General features: G+C 41.1%; 1 protein-coding gene across 1 annotated transcript in view; it reads left to right on the top strand.

Moving 5' to 3' along the window:
• AGBL1 (ATP/GTP binding protein like 1) overlaps positions 1-16019 on the top strand; it is an 803745-nt gene extending 787726 nt beyond the window's left edge. Inside the window, exon 23 of the mRNA XM_031669203.1 lies at positions 15849-16019. Coding sequence (XP_031525063.1) covers positions 15849-15861 — 13 coding nt within the window. The 3' untranslated portion in view covers positions 15862-16019. The remainder of the gene's footprint in view (positions 1-15848) is intronic.
• The last annotated feature ends 8725 nt before the right edge of the window (positions 16020-24744 follow it).

Here is a 24744-nt window from a genome sequence, read left to right as displayed (position 1 = left end):
CTGCTCAGATCTGCAGAGGGGTTCATCATGTAGTCTTCCCTAGCAGCTCATGATGAGAGGGTCTGATTAGCTAGAATGACTTATTGAAAATATAACTCATCCCTAATGGCAGGCTTTATAGCCCCGGAGCTCAAGATTAGTAAGGACATTACATAGGTTCAGCCTCCAGAGATAAATTACTCCTTGGAATGTACCCTCTCACAGCCCCTATATCTGATTTCTCATCAGTGCTGATGGGCCCTGACTTGACATTTCTGCAAAGGGGTGGACAGCAGGCAGGCCGACTGTCTTTGACAGTTAGCTCCAGGCTATGTCTTTGTCCTCCTCCCTTTCTCTTTCATTATCTCCTGGCTTCTCTGTCCCTGCCTCCCCAGAGGCTGAGATACTATCTGTGAGATTTTTGAAGGAGAATATCCTCTTTGTCTGAGTGTGCTTAGAAGCAGGGCTCTATTGTACCCATAATAGCACAAATATCCCCAATTGCTGGGAAGTCTTTTCTTCAATGACCTTCTCCATGGTTACTGGGAGATAAAATTGAAACAAACCTTATCTCCATTTTATGGATTGGAAAGTAGAGGTCTAGATCTAAGACTATGCTAGCAAAGACAGACTGACAGAAACAGGCAAATGTCTTTGTGAAGCAGTTATATTGCTTGTGGTTAGTTGGTTCCTTCACACAGTTATTCCCTACACTTTCTGCCAAATGGAAACGGATACACTTCTGGAACTTTGTTATTAATAAATAATGTCATTGAGCACCCACTCTGTGCCAGGCACTGTGTATGTATTGTCCTTCACAGCAAAGCACAGTGTAGTCACCATTATTATTTCCATTCCACAGATGAGAAAACTGATGTGCAAAAAAATTAGTTACCTAGCCTGAGTAATGCAATGACCAGTTGTCTATGGAACATAAGCTTAGAGCCAGAACTGCAATACATGCTTAGATATTTTTTTTCTTCTTATTCTTGCAACAATCCTATGGACTAGGCATCACTGTACTATGCTGACCTTGCAAATGCGGCAAATGAGTTCCAAGTGGTGAAGCTAATGGCAGACATTTTCATGACTAGAGAGTGGTGAAGCCTAGTTTTGTCCCAAAGTCCCATGTGCTCTCCTCTGTGCCCACCTGGTCTTCCTCCAGTGGTCCTCCATCCCAGCTGGTGGCACCACCAGCCACCTAGCTGAACAATCCAGAAACCCAGACCCCAGACTGAAAACCTCTGTCACCTGCCACATTGTTCCTATCACCAATTTCTGTATATTTTATGTGCTCAATCCCTCTCCAGTTTATCCATCCCCTGGCCAGCATGCTGTCCAGGTCACCATTATCTCCTAGTTGGATTCAGCTATTACTGTCCAACCAGGCACCCTGTTTCTACTATCTATTCCCTATGTGTCAACCAGAGTGAACTTAAAAACTGCAAATGTGGTCATGTCACTCATTGGCTACACCCATCCATCAGTTTCCCATCCTTCCAGTAAAGGCCACGATCTTTCTCATGGCCTGCATCACTTTTCGATACAGGATTCTCACCCATCCCGTATCTCGAGCCCACATCCATGCCTCCTTGCTCCAGCCATGTGGCCTTCTTTCATCTGTTTTCACATGGTCTCTCTCTAAACAGAGGCTTTTCCCATATGCCTCCCTCAGCATAGAATGTTCTTCACTTCGCTCCACCTGCCTCTACCTGGTTAACTATTCCTTGTCTTTGAATCTCAGCTCAAGAGTGATCTCTTTAGGGAGACCTTCCCTCACCCTTCTGAATGATCAGAACCTCATGCCATCACAGATAGTAGTCATCCACTGTTTATATACTCATGTGACTCTTTCATTCAGACCTGGCTCCATACTAGGCTCTAAGATGCAGGAGGGCAGGGATGGTGTCCGTCTCATTTACCAGGACATCCCTGGTCCCCAGGATGGCAGCCTGAATCCAGAAGGTCTCAACAAATATTGACTGGCATAATCAGTTAATCCACCCCAGACAGCCTGGAATCCATTCTTTCATTTATTTCTTTTTTGTGTCTTCTACATTCCACAAGCTCTTTCCCACATCCCACAACTGAGTCTTTTCTTTCACGAATGTTTTCTTGAACTTAAAACACTGAGTCTTGGGCTCTTGCTTTTATGAGCCCTTACCAGAATTTTTCTTTCTTTCCAGAATATTCTTTCTAGTTCCTCTTCTTCACTCTGCCCACGTAACGCCTTATATCCACTATACACAGGCTAAGCTCCCCTGATACCACTTTTACAAATATTATGTAAGGCCATGCTGGGGATACAATATCTGTGCTACAGATTCAACATAAACCTCCCAGAGGGAGACATGCTGTTCAGTGCTATAAGAGGGTATCACAAGGAAAAAAGGCAAAAGCTTGGAATGAAAATAAAGAAATGCTCAGAAGAAGCAGCTAGAGTGAAGAAAAGTATCAGAAAATTGATTTAATAGAGACTCTTAAAACTCAATGCCATTGGGCCTTGGAGAACATCACTGGGAGTTTACCAGCCCAAAGCTTTATTACTTTAAGACTATGCTGGGCACAGGACTAAATCCTGGGGCCAGAGAAAAACAGGAGACAGTTTCTGTCTTCAAGCAGTTCTCAGTTCACACCTTGCAGGTGGTGTGTGTGTGTGTATGTGTGTCGGGAGCAGGAGACTGGCAACTACAACATGGTAATAATCATCCATTCATTCACCAAACATTCATGGACAACTTATTATGTCCAGGACACTGTTGTAAGCACTGAGACATAATAGTAAACAAAGAAACTAACCCCCTTGCTCTCTAAGAGCTTATATGCTCAGGAGGGAGTTGGGGTGACAGGGACAGGTTCAAGAACAAACATAAGTAAAATCTACAGAATGTTGGAAAGTGCTAAGTGTCATGAAGAATCAGGAAACTTGGGTGGGGTAGGGGGATGGAGTGTGTACTTGTATGTGAATTAAGGTGGTCAAGATAGGTCTAAAAGACTACTGAATGTGGACTCCAGACCACTGGGTCTTTCTTATCAGGCCTGCTTCTCAGTTGTATTATCTTTAATCCTTGAAAAAACTCTAAAAGTTAAATATTATTACCTCCACCTTATAGAGAAGAATTAGAACCTCGAAAAAAGCTACTTACATTTCCCAAGCTCATACACCTTTCAAATGGTAGGACAAATGCTCAAGACTAGGCTCAACTGCTGCCCAAACTCAGCACTTGCCTGTTTTGCTGTGCTGCTGTTATATTAGTGGAAGCATGCTCTAAGGCATATGGAATAGGAAAGCGTTAACCCTAATTATTGCATTGGAGAATGTTTCTCAGAGGAACTAATATATGAGTCTAGCTGTGATAAATCCATGGATAGATGTTTCCAGTACAACTGATCACCCTGGATGCCAGAGCAGCTCTAGCCTCACCCTGGGCAAGGTGCTTCCCACAGGCAGTGATGACCTAGACGTTCACATCTGTGCAAAGGTTATTCATGGGCACTACTTGAGCATTAGTGTGCCAGGCACTAGGGTGCAAACATGAACAGGGCAGGGCCACTGAGCTAAGGTTAAATCTCCTCTTTTAATAAAAGAATGTTGTCATCATACAGAAGTAGTGTGAAGTTGAGAGTGGCCTTTAACCCTCTTCCCCTTAAATCTATCTCCCATGAAGAGTACTGTCCCATAAATCCATGCTACTTGGGATGCTGTCCTTTGGGGTCAAAGGTTGCTACTATTAAAGCTTTTAGTTTTGGTAAGGCACTCTGCTGTCTGGACAAATGTCATTCTGTAAGCGTGCAGAGAACACAGGGCTTGTCATGAGAGGCTTGGCCAGCTGCAGCAGGTCCTGACGAGTCGCCTTAGAAATCATGAAGGAGAGAGTATGCAAGAAGTGTTCGTGTGTGGTGGGGAGCACTCAGAGGCATGAGTGCACATATGGGGAAGGAGAATACTCACACCTCAACACCTTGGTGTTCTAGGGACAAGGCACAGCTTTGAAGTCAGACATGCTTGCTTCCTAATTCCATCTCCAGTGCTTATCAGCTGTGTGACCTTGGACAACTTAAAGATACTGTCGGAGTTTGTTATCCAAAGTGAGATGATAAGACTTCCTTCCCACGGACGATTGTTAGCCAGAGGATTAAATCTGAAGTCAAAACTAATTGAACATGTTCAGGCATCTGATCCCAAGTTTTGCCTAGGTCTAGTCTGATTCAGTAATGTCTTTTGCTATACCTTAATGATTGATTTGGGGGCTGAATATCTCAAAGCCTTACAAACCTATGTTAGGCATTCACCAACTGTAAAAACTATGAACTTAGGGCAAATTACCAAGCTTCTCTGAGCCTCAGTTTTGTATCTGTCAAGGGAGGGCAATTAAGCCTCCCCTGTACCATATTTTAGGATTATAGGAGATGATGCATGCATGACTCTGAGTTCAGTGCCCAGCACATATTGACTTCTGAATAGACTAGCCGTAGCCATTATCATTATTATTGACTATAACAACTACATCAAGAGAGCCAGCCCCCCTTCATTCCTTTTGTGTCACAAATTTGCTTTTTCTCTTTTTCTCCTGGAAATATATATATTTCCTATATATTATATACAATTTCATATATATTTATATTTATATACAATTTCTTCCTCTTTCCTATCTGCTGAGAAGTGAGAAAGAGTTAACTGCAGTCATAAAGCACAGAGGCTGTTCATTAGAGCCTGATTTATAAATGTTTTATGCTGTCATCCAGGCATGTTGGTACTACATGACTACAAATTATGCTTTGGTGCCTGGTCCCACAGCAGGGGCTGCTGTTCAACAACCAAGCCCAAGGAGCTTGATTTCTGGTAGTTCCTGCCATCAGTGATCCTTCCTTTCCTCTGTGAGGAAGTGTGTGTGTCTGTGTGTGTGTGTGTGTATGTGTGTGTGTGTGTGCGCATGCATGCTTATGAAGATACACATGTGTCTGAATGAGCACATGTTGCTGTGTTTCTGAAAATGTTAACAGAGCCACCACCTACCACAGGGAAATCTATATTCTGCTTGCACCTATTGTGGGCAGGAAGCAATAAGGAGGTGAAAGAAGTTGAGGGAGAGGCTCCTTGTTTACCTACCCCTTGGCTTCTGGCTGCTCTTGTGCCTCCCCAGTCCAGACAGGGGGCAGCAAGGATGTGGGAAGCTGTGTCAGTCTTGCACCTGCCCTAGATCAATGCAGTTCCAAGTGATGGACCTTCTTAAGGAGGTCGCAGGGGTCTGTTTATTTCATTGGGTGGATGAAAGGGCACAAATGAAGTTATTTCACCTTTTTCCAAGCTCCCAGGCACTCCTGAAGGTCACTGCTCCCAAATTTTTTCTAGGGAATTCTGATCCCCATTGAAAGTATCTATTCTGTCTTCAGTTTCACTCAAAGGTGTCTATGATGTACCAACCATATGCAATAACATACTGTCTGGGTGCTGTGGGGAAAACAAAAGTGAACTAGATATGATACCTGCCCTCAGGGAGCTTGAAATCCAGCAGCTACAAATGATGATGTTAACCTGTATTGAGCTCATTCTTCAATGTGCTATGTTCTAAGGACTGTCTGAAGAACAGTTTCTCATTTAATTCTTACAATCTTTTGAGTTAGGTTATGTTATTATCCCTATTCTATTAATATGTTCAATGAAGTTCAAAAAGGTTTAGTAACTATTACAACAATATCAACATTCAGAGCCTGGTTTTAAATGTTATTATGAGTGTGACCTTGGTAATTTAAAGTTCTCTGTTACTCAGTTTTCCCATTTTTACAATTGCATAATGATGTTATCTACTTCCTAGAGCTATTGTAAGGATAAAACAATATATGAAGTATTTAATATCATGTGCTGGCATATAGTGAGCACACCAAAAATGTTAGCTATTTTTTAAATCATTGCTTCATCAATGTCCTCAGTATGCCACCCATACTCCTAAGAGACTGATGTGTTTGAAATGTCCAACCCTAAATTATTTATTTGTGTTCATGGGTTAATTGTCAGGTTTATCCACAAAGTCAAACCAACAATATGTCATCAGGTATCACAAAAAATAAACATAATTCTGAAGATAGCAATAGCTCATAGACATCAGGTCAAATCTGCAAAGATGAACATTGTCCTAGGTGCTGAGAATATTCAATTAAGAGTCTACATGGCACTTCAGATTTAGAAAAACTAGGGTTGGAATCTTGCTTCCTGTTTCTTCTACTTGTATATTCTTTTCCAAGCTACCAACCCCTATAGCATTGCTTTCTCATTTTATGAAATTGGAATAACAACAGTACCTACTTCTTAGAATCATTTGGGGGTTAAATGACATGAAAAACACAAACCATAGTCTCTATGTAGAGTAACTGCTTAAGGAATGTTATTTATAGGTCACTGGGAAAGTGTATTGCACAGAGAACCAGCATTTATTGGCAGAACACATAAATTATAACTTACTTAAAAAACTACAACACAACAAAACTACAAGATTAGTATTACTAATAAGTCCTACAGATAAGGCAGCTCAGATTGTTTATTATATTAACCCAAGGGTGCACACCTATAAGATTGGATATTTAATCTGAATTTGTATATCCTTAATTCAAAGTGAATGTTCTTTTCAGCCAGGCATGGTGGCTCATGCCTGTAATCCCAGCACTTTGAGAGGCTGAGCGGGGTGGATCGCCTGAGGTCAGGAGTTCAAGACCAGCCTGGCCAACATGGTGAAAACCCATCTCTACTAATAACACAAAAAATTAGCTGGGCGTGGTGACATATGCCTGTAGTCCCAGCTACTTGGGGGGCTGAGGCAGGAGACTCGCTTGAACCTGGGAGGCAAAGGTTGCAGTAAGCTGAGATCATGCCATTGCACTCCAGCCTGGTTGACAGAGCGAGACTCCATTTCACAAAAACAAAAACAAAAACAAAAATACAAAAACAAAGTTAATGTTCTTTTTATCATTTTGGCCACAAGCATTTAGGTAACAGTTATTGGTTGTGCTAAGGGTATACATACACGAGGACATCTATGAAATTATCGGAAGAGGAAAGTAAGAAGGCGGATGTGGAAAATGCACTATGTAAGGAAAAGAGTCCTACATTAATTGGACCAAAAATGGTAGCTAGAAACACAGGTAGTTGCTGATGAATGTGGGCAAAAACTATGAAAGGATGGACAAATGATTTGCCAATAGGCTTGCTGAGGGTAGAATTAGCAGTCCAGGGGAAGCACGGGCTACCATGCTGCAGGAGGTAAATTATTCTACTCACTAGTTAGAGGTTAGAAAACAATTAGAAAGATAGATTCCATGCATATAAATAGAAAGAGCATGTGGATATATGGGTGCTGCATGGTGATAAATAATGCCATAAGATAAACACTGGAGCTGGAAAGGCATATAGAGACTCTGGATAAATGATTCCTATAAATAAGAATTGCTCATAGATATTTCCAATGCTTCTCTATTTTTGAACATTTGACATTCACCCCTAAGGAATTGCATATTTCCTCATCAAAGAGAAAAGCAACCGTGAAGCCAATGACTGGATGTCTGATTAGAGCTTTCAACATTCACACCGTGTTAGCAGCTGCAACTGTGACTCAGGCTCTAGCTTCAAGCCCTTGAGGCCTAATGGATGTCTCCTCTACAGCATGGCCAGGAAGCCACAGTAATCGCTGGTAAGAAAGCTCACCACCAGTGCCTGGTACTGGGCTCAGTTTTCTTTGGGAAAAAAAAAGCCCTCATTTTTCCTTGCTTTGGGAAGTAAGGGAAGTCACCATCTCCTACTTGAGGCAAAGGATTTGATCTGTGTAGGTATTGGGAAGTGTTCCTATTGTTTATTAGATGGGAATTTCCCTGTGAGTAGCAAGCATTTCATATTTTAAATGTTGGAACATTCTGTATGGATCATCGGCATAACAAAGTAATAATAGCAGGAATGTGATCGTATGTATGCAACAGCTTCTAAAGGAAAACACATGGGTTCTGAAGTCAGATGGACCAGAAACTGTGTGATATGAAAGAAGTTACACAACTGATTTTCCTTAGTCTTAAAATGGGGATTGTAAGAACCATTTCATAGGTTTGTTATGTGTGAAGTAGATGTTACAGTATACACAAACTACTTAGCCTAGCACCTAGGAGATGGTAGAATTTCAACAAAAGGTAATTGATACAATTATTAACAATGACCAGAAGAGCAAGGTCCCAACTGCTTGTCCCCAGTGAAGGCATACTTGTGTGCACAGCACTTTTTACTACTTAGGTGGCACAGCTTTGCATAAAAAAGAAGCCAAAGCACCCGCGAAATAGCTGCCAGAGGCTCTTTCTCTTGAGTTGAATGTAAGAAAGAAGGCATACTTTCTCCCCAGGTCAGCCTGACCTGCTTGAAAACATAATCCAAGCCCAGAGGGACACCAGAGCCTATGGCTGTGAGTTGTAGAAATAAATATTAAACAGCACTACTCTGATTTCTAGTTATTTTTCCACTAACTTGCATTGACTCGTGGGAAAATACCTTGAAGCCTTGAGTTTTCCCATCTGCCAAAAAATGTATTGAAAGTTTGCTTTACTCAGACACGATTGTAAGCACTTTTTGCATTAGTTCATATCATACTATTAGTAATCTTAGGAGTTAAGAGAATTTTAATGCCTTCATGTCATAGAAAAGAAAATGGATGTGCAGAGTTGTAGCAACTTGGCTATGGTCATTGGTATTAGAGCTGAGAGTAAATCCTGGGTCGTTTTACTCCAGAGCTTGCCTTCATACTCCTCCACTAAGCTACCTCCACCACAATCAAGATGTTGATATCACTGAAGCTTTAAGTTCCATTTTAACTACAGATGTCATGATTCTTTCATGAATGTTTTATAGCACGAAGGCATCAGGAAATTAAGTCACTGGCATACACTTAGTGGAGCATTCAACAAACACATGCTCAAAGAGCCTAGCAAGAGCTAGGCATCAGGAGTTACAATGCACAATCAACGGTGCAGCAAGTCGCCCTGGATCTCATGCCACTGTGCTATGGATGTCTATGAAAGCATTCTGCAATCAGCCATATCGGTTGCAATATAATGTAGCAAAAACAACTATAAACTCTCTCCATATTTTGATTTTTCAGAGCACTTATCACAACCAAAAATTATTACATTTGTTTTCTTGTTTATTGGCTTCTTCCCCTTTACTATCCCGATGGGAGTATTTGTTCTCCCTGGAGCAGCGATCTTGTTTACGTGTTCAGTGTAGAATCCCTGGCACCCCTAAGAGTGCTGATCCATTGTGGGAGTTACATAAATAGCTGTTGAGTGAACAGTGAATGAACACAACAACAATACACCCTAGTATAACACTTTGCATCATTTCCCTAAAGTTTGGGAAATGCTTGCAGATAGAATATTTCATTTGATATTTATCAGTAGCCCCGTGGGAGAGATAACTTGCACTCCTTGTTTTACAGAAGAGGAATCAGAAAAATCAAAGAGGTTATTTGAATTATCCAGAGTTACACATGTGAAAACTGCAACCATTTTGACTCAAAGCCCCATGTTTTGTATTCTGCAAGTTTGCAAATGAAAATGTGACAACATTTTGGAGGTACCCTTTCATGAAACTGAGCACTTCAGAAACACAGGCCCTTGGCATAATTGGACCAGAGGAGTGAATATAGGCAGAAAGAATCAACTTCTATCTTCTCAGTTCTATGATAGTCCTAAAGAAAATAAAAATAGTTTAAGTGGATGACAAGTTTAGATAAACCATGTTTAGTTTTCTTAACTCAGTATAACTGAGAGAGAAATCCCATGTCTGCAGAGCTAATCATTCCATTTTCTTCCCAAAGCACAACCTTAGCTTCATCCACTAACACCTGATGTCACAGCATGTTATAACTCAACAGAGTGCTATACACTGTGTCAACCTACACCTTCATTTTTTCCCAGTTCCTCATCTGAAGTAAATGGAGTCTATGTTTAGCCTGTCTGCGTTCAGATCCTAGCTCTACACTTCCTTTCTCTGCAGCTTTGGGATGAGTTGCTTCAACTCCCTGTGCTTCAATCCTTCACAGGTTTATGAGAAGATTAAATGAGTTAATGCATATGAAGTGTCTAGTTCTACGTCTGGTGTATAACCAAGCGCTTGGTATGTTTTAGCTGTTATCATTATCATTTTCATTATTATTCTAACATCCAGATGACCTTGCCTCAGCCATCTTTCCCTCCCCCAGGGTTGCACTGTAAGAAACATCTCTGTCATCTACTCTGTCATTCTTTTAAACTCCCTTCTAAATTCTCAAACCACAATTTCCTGTCACCATAACTCTGAATATAAAAATAAGATCATTTTTCTTCTCATAACAGGATTATGACTCAAAATAAACATTCCATTGAAGGAATTAGAAAAGTCATCTTGGCAAATGAAGGACAATGGATTTTTTAATAGTGACCATTATCATTGCCTATATACCACTTCCTCGTGTACCATTCCTGAATTGTTGGTTGGACTTCAGTTCCATTGATGGCCTGAGCTATATTTACTTCATGTCACTATGGCATTCATCACACACTCAAAGGAAGTATGCAATTGTGATCTTGTTTCTGTAGACAAAACCAGGTTGGGGGAATGGTGGCTAATACAACAGTCATCTACTTCTTGCATAAGTCTTTCAGAAAACAATTATTGAGCACCTACTCTTTTCCAAAAGAGGCATTCTTCTAGATGCTGGCAAATCAACAATAAATAGAATACTACCTTTGGTCAGGTGTGGTGGCTCAAGCCTGTAATCCCAGCATTTTGGGAGACTGAGGAGGGCGGATCACTTGAGGTCAGAAGTTCAAGACCAGCCTGGCCAACATGGTAAAACCCCGTCTCTACTAAAAACACAAAAATTAGCCAGGTATGGTGTTACATGCCTGTAGTCTCAGCTGCTCGGGAGGCTGAGGCAGGAGAATTGCTTGAACGTGGGAGGCAGAGGTTGCAGGAGGACAGAACATGACTCCATCTCAAAAAACAAAAAACAAAAAGAAACAAAATAAACAAATAAATAAAAGAATAAAAAAGAATACTATTTCTTATCTCAAGGAACTCATTGTAGAAAAGGAGTTATTTTAAATAACAGATAAGAGACCATTTTACAGGCAAGCATTTTTTAAATAGAACTATGCTTGGTCCACTATTTGCCCATCTGACAGAGACTAGAAGTCAGAAAAGCTTCCCAGAGAAGAGAGTATAAGTAGAGCATTTGGAAGAATGGATTAAAGTTAGGCAAGGTGCAGAACAGAGCTCCCATTTGATTAACTAATATCTGCATGAGTTGAGATGGTAAGACACTCTTGGGAGACATCTATCATATCAGTGTGGCTGTGATGTAGAGTTTGGGAGTGGAGTGAGTAATGAGGAAGAGAGGGGTCATGTCATAAACACACTTACATCTCATGCTGTCAGGACTTAAGCTTTATCCTTTTCTTGGGGGTGGGGGAATTGTGTTTCACAATCATAAACGGTAGGTACAATTAGAGAACTCATTGAAGGTTTACTCAGCCTTCATCTTTTTTCTTTACCCACATTGGTCACAGCATAACACTTCCCTCAAAACCACACTTGATGTGCTGGTACTTCTTGCCAAGAGTTGGAATTATGCTAACTTTACATTTTACAAATCAACTCAACTACTAGGTAGGAGAGAATAACTTTCTGTGTTTTGTTGTATATGTTTCTACTTACTGCTTGCCCCAAGGATGAGGGATTCTGTACGTGGCAGGCGTGAAAACAACAGTTTTTTAAAAAAATTAAGTGTTAAATTACACTGGACATGTTTATTTTGTTTTCAGTAATAGGCTTTGATGTTTTGGTGAAGACTCATTGTGTTGTACTTGAAATACAAACATGTCATGTGAGTGGAGCTGTGAAGGTGGAGAACAATAAAATGGCAAAATGCACCCGGACTAGGTGGGGCTTATAGTGCTAGGTATTTTAGGCTCAATTTTATTGTTCATGGCACTGTGCAAAAAATAAATAGACATTTAAAAGAAGTAGGATATACGTTGGTATAAAAGCAGAGGGAAATCAATTAGCAGCTGTAACTTAAAGCAGAGGAAGTGGATAGGATTGACTTTAAATCTGAGGTACTAATTTGTCTCTTTAAATGCAAATTTCTAAGTTTATCCGTGGCTGTCCTATATACAGAGATCCCAATGAACCCAGATTGTTTCGTAATAGGGAAGAAAGGAAATAGCAATCATCACAGAGAGGTGAGCCCTTATTTTGGTGTTTCATAAATGCCTGGATCCAGATCATATATTGGGGACTGATCCAAGAGATATCAGATTGTGTATATTTTACAGTTTTTCAAAATAAGGAATTATCAATGTGGCTAATCTGGTCTGTGAGAGATCTGGATGTAACATCAGATGAAGTTGAACATCAGTTATCAGGTAGGGTTGAAGACACATGAAACACATGAAAAGGAAAATAATAAAAATGAAAAAATAAGCAAGAAGCAAAGGAAAAGCTATAGACACAGAGTGAAGATTATTTGGTTTAATGAGTTACAAGAAAAGCTTCAAACCCTGTGAAGTCACCAGAGGACTATTTATATGTGGCACTAACTGTACAGCACAAAGCTTGCATATAGCTAACCAAGCCACACAAGACTGTAACCTCTTGGGTCTTTCTGGATGAGAAGTTTTGTTTATATAGCAATTAGAAAATCCTTCATGACTTTTCTTTTAGCACCGAGCTAAGGGAATTGTTTCAGGTTTAGTGACTAGAAACCATGGAAGAAAGGTCCCCTTCCCCAAGAGGTGTCGCACAAGGGACACATTCAACTATCACATGATTCTAAGTACTTTCGAATCTAGTGGGCACTAATGCTTTAAAAACCTAGGTGTGTAGAGGATTCATGAAGAGGATGTTTTAAGGAAATATGACTATCTAGAACCCCGTTAAACTGATTTCCACTCACCTTGGGAGTTCATTAAAGAAAGAAAAGCTTCATTCTGTGACTTCGCACTGTGTGGTTTGCATCTGGGCTTATGTCCAACAAAAATGCTAAAAAGTAAGGCCTGTGAACCATTAGTAGATATTGGTGGGGTGACAGAAATTAATGGAATTGTGACATGCAACAGATGTTGAAAAAATAAAAAGCAATCTCAAAATTTGAAAAAAATAATAGCAACAACAGGTATGAATTAAACTGCCTATGCTTTTAGTAGAAGATAATGAAAGAAAGTGGCATGTCCACCTTGGCTTACAGCTAGGACATTCCCAATTCAAGGCCTTTAAATCAACAACTTCAAGGACCAAGCAAAGGCATAATTTTGAAAGAATTTTTAGGGCATTTATATACTAGCTGTCAACTGCCTTGGTGGCAGGGTGATAAATACTTCTGAATTTGAGTTAAGCAGACTAAACTGCATGAAACTGTGCTTGCACAACTGATAAACTATGTAATGGTCAATTCTCTAAAATTCCCACTGGATAAGACAGAGAGGTGTGTTAGGGGAAAACTATCATGGAGGTGGGAGACAGAGACACAAGTATGAAAAAGTCACCCACCACCATGTATTTCCAGTGGTCCACGTGATGCCCACCCCTGAATGCACAATGGTGCGGCTGCTCCCACCCACCATAGAGAATCCAGCTGCAGGTCTCTCCTCCTCTCTGCCCCAAAGCCCCTGAACATCCTTGGATCAATAATCATGGTCATTTTCAGGGCTTTGGTTTCCTTCTTTAGCAATAAACATGTAGATGTTTTAATCTAAGATATGGGAAAGCTAAATGACACACTAGTGTTCAACTTTCTTAGAGGAGAACTTGGGGCACTGTCTAGAAGTCATGAGGGGCATGTTTCATAGGATGTCTATTTAGACCCTGTAGATCTGATATGTGGATAAAGCCTAGAGACAGAGAAGAAAGTGTTACCAAAACTTGCATGACTTGATTCTGGACAAATGCTTCCTAATAATAGTTAATAATAAAATAACAATAATAATTATTTTAACCATCCCTACTACCCCAACTATTACATATGGTGACAAGGACAGCCATGTACCAAGCCCTTGGCTAAGCACTTTGTATACTTTATCCCAAGTGGCCCAAGTCTAAGCTTGATCATCTCTTGAGATCCTTTCTACCTTAACAGTCATATTAAATTGAATTCTCATTTTCCTAGGAAACTTATGAGGAGACAAGCATCATTTTGTTACTTGACAGTACCTGGTTGCTTACCTGGGCTTATATCCAGCAGAGCTGCAAAACAGGCTAATCCATTGCCCATAAGTTTCCATTTTGAAAGCATTGCATCAAAGTCATATCTCCCTCCTTCCTTCAACTGCATCACCCCACTTCTATCTAGACTGCAGGGCCTTTGAAACCCCCTATTCTAACACACAGATAACCTTGATTAGAAGAGATTCATGTTTATAATTGAACAACATGAACTTGCTCTTTAAATTGTCTTAAGATCATCAATTGAAAAAGGAAAGGAAAGGGAACCAATTTGTAGCCACTAATACTTAATGCTTTATATAGACTAAGAGAAATACTTTATCTCTATTTTTCATCCTCAGTTTACAAAGGAGAAATCTGAAGCTTTGAGAATTTAAGTCACATCTTGAAGGTCAAATAATGAGTAAGTGGCAAATTCAGGATTTAGGCTTTTCTATTTCCTTTTTCTGCCTCAGAAAGAACATTTAAAAGAGAATCCATAGCCTGCATCCAACTGTGGCAAGAAAAAAGTAAAGCATACTGCAAAAAAAAAAAAAAAAAAAAAAAAAAAAAAGGAAACAAACATAGCAAAAGCCCTTTCCCTTTGGCATTTAAACATTGCTTGTGTGAAAACATGAGGATGAAAATCGTACACATGCTTACATGAGCAGAAATATTCTTGGGAGCCTTGAGATTTATTTCAGACATATTTCAAATAGATATATGGAAAGCAAGAAAGGAGCAGAGAAAAAAAAAAGCATCTGATGAATAAATGAGTGGGAGAAACCATGAGGAAAAGAAATGCAGTGTAATCGTGGCCCTGATTTCTTTCAGGATAAACGGGCATGCTGGTGCTGTCTATACTATAGGGAATACATCAGATGTACTGAGCTTACTATTTCATCAAAGATGATATTGGATCTGATCTTTCAATTTGGCCAGTTGGCTGCAGAAACAACATTGGAATTTTCCAAACAAAATTTTAGCTCAAATGAATATCTAAATTATAGATTTCTTTAGTCGACTTGACAGAGAGATTGGCTAGCTTGCCTTTGGTGCCCAGCAACTAACTGCTTAGGGATAGTAACTCTTATCTCTCGCTCACTATCTCCCTCAACCCACATGATGCCTTGCTGTTGGAAACATTCCATGAAATTAGACAACATACCTGAGTGACTTAGCCAGGAAGCCAGCTTAAGAAATCAAATCAGAAAAGCCATTGTCATTTTGCTTCGTTTCTTCCTCATGATTTGTGGGCAGGAGATGGGAACAGAAAGGAAATTGTCTCCAGTATCCATGGTCCCTAGAGACATCCATCTCTCAGATATGGCTCTTGCTATTTCAAAGGGAATATCTATCTGCAGAGACCCTCAAAAGGATCAAGCTTGACCTCAACCTGTCAACCTGACAACTGTTTCGATAGGAAACCCAGATACCTTCACAAAACAAGCCTAAATGAACTCCTTGACTTGCCATGAGTCATAGTATTATTAGATCTCTGTAGTATTATTAGATCTCTATAGACTAAACAGACAGAATCCCCTTCCCTCATTCTCCCTTCACACATGCTTTAAGCTTTAAGATGGTTAACAGTCTCATTGCCTCAGACTTGGGGTCCCCTGGCCTCTTCCAATGGTTGGATGCTTTGGTTCATCTTCAGGTTTTTATTCTGATATTGCATACGCCTGGACTGCTGGGTCACCTCTACCTTCATGCTCTTCAAAATAACACAGCTCTGACCTCCTTCCACACCAATCATCTTGACTCCAAGAACTCCGGAGACCTACTTGTGCCAAGAGTTTTTGGGACACCACTACTTTGTCTTTCTACATCGTGCCTCAGATGAAAAGAAAATGATTGGTTGAATTATTTATTTGAATGATTGTCACATGACACATTCAGCTTTAAAATACAGTTACATTTAGAAAATACTTTGGTACATATGTTCACATCTGATACTACAAAAACCCTGTGGTATTCATATCTCCACTCTCTTATTCAGATGAGAAAATGCTTTAAGTGATGCTGAAATGAATTTCACAAATTCCTGGCGATCAACAGAGGCATATCTAGAACTCAAACACAGAGCAGATTCCAATGCTGTTGTGCAGCCCCGTGCACACGTGGGAGCTCTGTCAGGACAGCTGTAGTAGTCAGATGGCCAGGACAGAAGAACTTCTTGCATAAATCACAAGCAGTGCCTGCGAATTCTCATCAAGTCCCCTTGCATTTTCCTCCTTAATAGAGTTTATGAAGTCAAATAGGCAACATTTCATTGTTTCAGGTGGAGAAAACTGAGACACAAGCTGATGGAACAATTTGAAAATAGAAGCCCCAAGTCCTGAATCTTAGACCAAGTTTTCCTCCTTCATAAATCAATGTATTGGATTCTGCTGCTAATGGTATTGCAAGCCCGCTTACTATTATTGCAGAGAAAAATTTAAAAGTATATACATGAGGCCGTGGGCGCGGTGGCCCATATCTGTAATCCCAGCACTTTGGGAGGCCGAGGCGGGCGGATCATGAGGTCAGGAGTTTGAGACCAGCCTGGCCAATATGCGGAAACCCTGTCTCTACTAAAAATACAAAAAATTAGCTGGGCATGGTGGTGTACGCCTGTAGTCCCAGCTACTCAGGAGGCTGAGGCAGGACAATCGCTTGAACCTGGGAGGCAGAGGTTACAGTGAGCCAAGACAGAGCCACTGCACTCCAGCCTGAGTAACAGAGCGAGACTCTGTCTATAAATAAATAAATAAATAAGAAAGTACTTTCTATGCCAGTCACAAATCCAAAATGATATGATTAGCAAGCCGTGTTTATTTATCCTTTACTTCTCAGAAGTTCAATAGCAGACTTAGTTATATATACACAGCCAATGTGAAGACACTCATTCTTAAACATGCAGATGTTATACACATCATCTTTCTTCCCTCTACCTGTTGTCAGCCTTCAGTCGCAGTGTCTACCAGACAGGTCATTTCTAATTAGAGAGGAATCTGACATTTGTCTTTGTGAATATACTCTTTAAGCCCTAATTTGCTGCCAAACCCTAGGTCTCCACAGGTGGGAACTGAAGAAAAAAAGCATTTTGCACTGGTGGTTTCTTTTCAAAGGTAAAGTTTTCATCTCTGCAGGAGCAATTAATTTTTCCTGTTTAAAATGACAGAGAAAACTCTTTATCTTTTGCTTTTCACTTGAAGAGCTTGGGGAAGACAGTGTGGGAGCAAAGGCATATTGGTTTTTCCTATTTCCCTGTTGAGCCAGATGAGTTGATTCCTGAGCAAATTCTCAGTATTATATAAAGGGGTTAGTAATCTGGTTAGATACCATTGAGTGCCATAAGATATTAATGAGAATACAAATTTTAAGAATCCACTTTTGTTCAGCGCTTTTAAAGGTGTTTGAAAAATCTCCACTCCACAATGATAATGTCCAGTTTTCTTCCCTGATATAGTCTGAAAGTTTTTGTCCCCACGCAAGACTTATATGTTGAAATTCCAGGCCCCAAGTCGATGGTATGGCGAAGTAGAACCTTTGGGAGGTGGGGCCTTCATGAATGAGATTAGTAGATTAGTGCTCTTATAACAGCGGTCCCAGAGCGATCCTTTGCTCATTCCACCATGTGAGGACACAGCTAGATGGTGCCATTTATGAATCAGGAAATGAGCCCTCACCAAACACCACATCTGCGAGAAGTAAATCTCTGTGTTTAAGAAGCACCCCAATTCATGTTATTTTGCTATTGCTATCTGAACAGACTAAGAAACTAAAGACTACTACCTCTTTTGGTGGTAGTAATATTTTTTTGCCTTCAGCATAATATAAACTATAGAATGGAACTCAAGATACAATGGTCTTTATAATCTTAACAGTAGTAGTTATAATAGAAAGAATAGTGGACTTGGAGGTAAGATAGGTTCAAAACTAGGCTCTATTGCCTATTAAGCCTGTGAGTCGTTTGCTCCATCTGTTCTCAGTTTTTAAATCTCTATAATGGGACAATACTTCCCATAACCACCTGACACATATGAGGTGATGGTCAAGTCATATTCAACTATGGAAGTGCTTTGTTAATCATAAAACCCAATATAACTGCATATGTTATTTCCTATAAAATAATGTGAAATGCTTTTATGGAGAGCCACAATTATGTCAATATTTTCCAATCCATTCCACAGGGCATGGTAACCGTCCCAAGAGTTGCTTCAATAAAGGAAAAAAATAAACAAAACAATCTAGACAGTCAGATTTTTTAAGAAAAATTATGATGCTATGCTTCTCAACTTCAATTACTTTATGTGCAAAAGGTAGTAAAAGGACCTGCCCTAAGATTGTTGTGGATGGGACACACACACACACACACACATACACACACACACCCTGGGGCCAGTGACCTATGCAAAATAAATATTAAATTAATGTTAGTTTCTCCCCTCTACACTGCTGAGAGCCTCGCTCAATCTGGCTCACTCCTAGTTTGAGCAAAGGCCCTGGTTCTTACTGAAGGAGTACCAGAGTGGGTACCTGAGCCCCTGTCATAGCACCTGGGAAATACCGGCTGCCAGTTGAGCACCAGATGATCCAGAGTTAGGAAAATCCCTCTATGTAGAATAAGTCACAGGAGGAAGAAGAAATGGGGACATTCTTTGTTCCCCTCACTGACCTGGGATTAACTTTTAGAACAGAATTTCTTAAATACTTTTAAATGCAACCCATATTATGAGTACTTTTTATGCAGTGACCCACTATATATAAACAGCACAACACATATGATACAGACATATGCTACTTTCTATTTTTTTAATCCTATTACTTTTAAAAATAGAATTTTAGGACACACTAATTGGTAGCAGTCTGACAGTTCAAAAATGCCACTGTAGAAGGTCTCCTGGCATGACCTCCAATCTCATAACTTTTTTGGGCACTCCCTAAGGTGTGTCCTTAGGGACCTGACAAGTGACAAAGCCAACTATTAATTGTTTTGCAGTTCTGAAAACAAAGAGATCATAACCAGAACCATGGGTTTAGAAGAGCTAAAAAATACAGAACAGAAAAAAATATATATCTTGTTTTTCTTAGATGCTTTGTTCATGACCCCCAGAGAAAAAGTCTCACAATTTCTCTTCCCTATAAATGCTAATAATCTTTTAATAGCAATAAAAGGGTGAAATCCATCTTAGGCCCCTCATACCCTGCTCAGGGCAGCGACTTCATCATGCTCTGCCACTGTTGCCATAAATAAGATCTAAGTCTTACAAACGTGTCTGCTACCTGGGACAAGCCCAGAGCCAAATCACATCTCACTATCCAGAGTGTGGTTGACAAATGTGCCAGTTTCCCTTAGACACACAGCATATTCCTTGCTGCAGTGTAATAGGAGTTTTTTTTAAAAAAACTTTTTAACAGAAGATTCCAGAGAAGAGGAACAGATGAGTGAGCGGTTGGCATCAACGTTGAGCCTCATAACTTTCTCTTTAGTGTCTGACTTGCATCTGTTCAAGTAGGTCTGTTTTATTAATGCTTACTGGCCTAAAGCTATAGCCATAATATTAAAGATGCAATGTTAGCACAGCACTGACATATAGATTGTTTTCCATAAGAAAGAAATTAATGCTTGCATAGGATATTGAACCCCTGGCTTTCCCCCAACTTTCTGGCCTTCATGTTCAAAGGCTGGATTAAAGATAAAGATTACAAAGAGGCTCCTATTACCATTGAGAATGGGGTAGAGATCAATGAAAGTTAACCATTAAGAATGGGGTAGAGATCAATGAAAGTTAACCATTAAGAAAGGCGTAGAGATCAATGAAATCTAGACTAAGGGACTAAAGCTGAGATATCAGCTCACCTCAATGTGAGACCCGACTTCCTCCCCATTGCTCAATCCTCAAGCATCAGGTAATCCATATGGACTAGCAGGTACTTGGTAAAGAAGGAAACAAAGTGATCCTCTGACTCATAAAACATCCACACAGCTTCATCAGGCAGGTGGCAGAATTTCATTTATCATAAATGCTGGGGGTCCTTTTGTCACTAAAATAAGAGGGTGTAGCCACCTCCAGTTTGATCCAGGCCAACATTTACATTAAAAATATTGAAGGGTGGAGCATTTAAATTCAGTTTCTAGTCAGCTGCCATGTTGGATCCCAGAGAAACTCTGAAGCCCCAACTCAGGAGGCCCCTCTAAGCAGATGAGAACAACGAGAGTCTCAACCACAAGGGAAGGCGGCGGGAGTTAAGTGGGAAGATCACAACCCAGTAACCTGGTCCATGCTTCAGGGCAGGACTCCAGACCCATGAACAGAGAGGGCCTTAGAAACCAGAGGTGAGGTGGAGGGAAAGCTGTACCAACACAGTGCACTCAGAATCGGGAGCCAGGGCACTGGAGGTGATGCTGCTGCGGACTCCCCAAGATGTTCAGACTACATGCTGCTGATAAAAGAAAACTGACTCCTCAGGAACTCCCTCTCCTGTGGGAACAAGTTCCTCTTGGGTGTGGTTGCCATGGGTTCTGGGTGAGAGGAAGATTAGTCTGTGGCTGACCAGCCTGATTATGGCTTTCTTTCTGAGCTGGGCTTGGCAAAGTTCTTCTGCAAAGAGTAGTATTTTTAGCTTTGTAGGCCATAGGCTCTGTCTTGCTATCATTCAACTCTGCCCTTGTAGCACAAAAGCGGGCAGAGACAATACATGAACAATGGGTATGGCTGCATTCCAAAACAAAAAATGTATATATTTACAAAAACAGGCAGTGGGCCAGATTTGTCTTGCAGAATGTAGTTGGCTGAGCACGTGTACTTTGGGCTGCCTAAGTCCTGGTTTCCTCATTTCTAAAATGGAATAATGATACCTATCTCTAGGGTTGTTGAAAGGTTTGAATGAATGGATGCATGCTAATCCTGTGGCACTATGCCTGGCACAATAATAACAATAACAATAGCAATACAATCTATATTGTCATTATTATTATTTTCCCATTCCTGGGCTAGGAAAAAGCATCCAGAAATCAATTCTACCCACTCATTCCACTCACTGCACTTAAGGAGCTTTCTTCTCAGATCCATATAAGACAGGGTATATGGGTCAATTATCAAATTCCAACCTTTTTCTGTTCAAATGCATAAAAGCCCTATAACCAATCCCCTGCCCACTCTTCCTGTGCTCACTGAGGTCTTGTCTAGCTCACTCTTCTTTAGGCATCCTGGCTGCCACTCAACAATGGACTTGCTAAGAAAACCTGAGTCACAATACCCCAACCTGGATGGAAAGAGGATGACAGGTGCCCAGCCCTGCCCCATTTTCTAAGTGGATAGCACCAAACTGAAGGGATTGCTAAACAGTGTGTCACTAGTCTTGGCTGGCATGCTCTTCCATGCAGAAGAGATTGGGCAGGTAACCATCTCTTCTGGAGGAAATTAGGTTGTGTTCTTGGAAATGAGAGGATGAACTCAGTTGACCTCTTAGGACAGACTTTCTTGTCAAAGGATACTTGGAATCTCTCCTTCCTGTTACCACTGGGGAAGGGATAGGTAGAAAGTAATGAAGCATGAGCCTCTCCCACAGGAAGGAAACACACTAGGCATCTCCAAGTCCAGTTAGAACTTTGCCATCCACTGTTAGCCGGCTCACACTCTGACCCTGGGAGACAGTGAGATTGATCTACATCTTGTAACCATCAGTGATTAGAAATACACCCAGACAAAGAAGCCCAAGGACCACCTACTGCTCCATAATTTAGCAGCTTCTCTTTGGACACTGCTTTGGATTACTTAAATTGCATTTTTTTTCCAAGATACCATGCCCTCCCCATCTCATGAAGTGTCTTTACCAACCTGTTCTCTCTTCTCACATTCTTCTTTGTCCCCAAGGTCAAAGCTAAAAATGGTGACATTTCTAATGACACATGTCTGTGTTTTAAAATGGAGTTACCCCCATCATGGATAACCCCACCTCCACATCCACCTCATGCTGATGTTGAGGTAAAACAAAGAACACTGGAAAGTGTGAACTGCTTCTGTTCTAGAACAGAAAATACCTCCAAGAGGGACAGCAGATCCTGTGTCTGCTTTTGTGTCATGAGACTCTGGAGAGAGAATGAAATATGCAGTATGATTTTGTGAGTAGGGTTTTGTTCCTGGGCTGGACTTGACAAAGTTTTTCTGCAAAGAGTAGTAAATATTTTAATCTTTGCAAGTCATAGGCTCTGTCTTGCTATCATTCAACTCTGCCCTGGTAGCACAAAGGCAGCCACAGACAATTCAATGGGCATGGCTGCATTCCAAAACAAAACCTTTATTTACAAAAACAGGCAGTGGGCCAGATTTATCTTGCAGAATGTAGTTGGCTGACACCTGTTCTGGAGAAAAATACTCTTTTCTCCACAAAGCCATCCCTCCTATCCATCAGGCCTCTTGTTTACGGCCCAATGTGGATGCTCCTCGATACTTCCATTTTCCTCCTTTCTCCTTTGCTTTTCTTTCTCTGCTCCTTTTTTGTTTCTCTGTTCTATATCTTCAATCTCTTTCTGTTTTTCTTGTAAAGCACTTGCCCACCACATTGTAATATAATATAGGCAGTAGGTGCTCGGTCAATGTTAGCTCATAAGCCTGCTCAACTGGGATATTTTACTCCTTCTCCTGAATGCCTGGTCTTCCCCCCAAAACCTCCACAGCAGCTGTGTTTCAGGAACAGCTCCTCCTCTCTGTTTGGAGCTCTCATTTTTGGGGGAACAGCCACCTGGATGGGATTCTCTGAGTCCAAGAACCCTCAGCAGCTGGTCCCTGCCTGAAGAGAGAGCTGTTGTTCTAGTTCACAGCACACCTGGTTGTGACAGGAGAACAAAGGAGCCCTGGCAGTAGCATGAGTCAGACCGAGAGGGGGCGAGAGCCTTTCGGTGAAGGTCCCAGAAGGCAGAAGGCCTTGCATAGGGCTGGGGTCAGAGGTGTTCCACCCAAGAGGACGTCTGGCAGGTGGCAGCTTCCTTTCTATACTCTTGCCCCAGTCATGCTCTCTTTGGCCCTCATCTGTTCCAAGAGAAGGACTCCTTCTCCTGTTTTGCAAAATGACTGCTTTTCATTTATGCCAATCTACTTGACAGAGCCAGGTCAACGCAGGGCTAAGGTAAGTGTCTGACTTCGCAAGCCCCTGGGGCAGCAGCTCCTCTGATAGTTACAAAGAGCCTCTCAGGAGATGCTGGGCCTCCCCACATGGTCTTTTTTTGGGAAAGAACTTACCTGCTGAGTGTGCATCTTAGAGGCCTGCTATAATTTTGGCTTCAGAAATGGTGTCATCTGGGGCTTGGCCAGAGTCCATGTTGCTCTTGGTCTCCTTCAGTGAGACATTTTCCCCTCCCACTCCTCCTTGGCTTCTTGCTGGTTTCACAGATGCACCAACGCATCCATTTTTAATCTGACCAAATCAATTACAAATGTTACAGATTGTAATTACCCAAGGAACTCCCAAAAACTAATTATGTAACATGCAGTCCCCACAATAAATTACACCTTTCCTTGGCTTGATGTTCCAGAAAACTGTTTTCTGAGGAGGCAGAGAAAGAGTGTTGCTCATTCCTGCCAGGGACACTCACGAAGCGGCTCTTTATTTAGCTCTGCTGTGTGTTTGTGGGTGTTTGTCAGAGGTGGCCACGGGCTCCGTGCCAGGGCTCTGGGCAGCAGCCACATCATCTTTTGCCACTATTGGGGATGTTGCCAGAATACTCATGGGCCCATGTCTTTTTGTCATTCCACCACCAAGAGAAACTTCAGTTTCCTTGGGCAAAAATCTGGAGTTCCGGTAAAGGAAAGCAAATAGCAGATGCAGGAGATGCTTAAAAAGGAAAGAGAAGCAACGTGTTAACCCTGGCCTGAGACTAGTGGAGTCGTGTTAAGTGATGGATCACTAGAGCATTCCTCAGCAACAGTGCCTGTCAGAAAAGAAACCCAGTGCAGACATTTACATTTTTCTTTTCTTGTTTTCTTTTTACTATCAACAGACAACGGAATCTCAGAGCTTGCTGAATCTCAGCTTTAGGTACCAATAAAGGCTTTCCTTGACCTAAGTGCATTTGAAAAGCACACTATAAAATTGTATCAGTGATAAAGTAAGAAATTAGCTCATTTACAGGACTCACAGCCTCAGAGTTGCAGACCGTTCGCTGGGAGCTGCCATTCATGTGAAATGCTGTTCATAACTGTTAACAAAATCATCAGGACAAAAGGGGAAACAGGGAGCAAACTTGTAAACATCTCAGGCATGGATCAGGGGATGGAGAAACTTAGGAACAATTGTTTATGTCAGGAGGGCCAAGGAAGGCTGACAGAAAAAAAAAAACATTCTTTGAGTCTCAATAGTAGTGAGAAGGTTCCCAGTGAGAAGGAGTGAGCTTGTGGGTGGTCCTGTGTGTCTAGGTATGCGCAGGGCTGGTATGTGTATGTGGCAGTGACTGTGTGTGCATACACATGTGCACAGGCATTTGTGTATGTGCAGATATGAATTGTGTGCATGTGTTTATGCATATGTGTGGATGTGAGTGTGTACATGTGAGCATATCTGCATTTGCA

The sequence above is a fragment of the Papio anubis genome, chromosome 7, assembly GCF_008728515.1.
Source record: "Papio anubis isolate 15944 chromosome 7, Panubis1.0, whole genome shotgun sequence".
NCBI classification, from domain to species: Eukaryota; Metazoa; Chordata; class Mammalia; order Primates; family Cercopithecidae; genus Papio; species Papio anubis.
The sequence above is the reverse complement of the archived record's forward strand: the minus strand, read 5'-3'. Positions and strand labels throughout refer to the sequence as shown.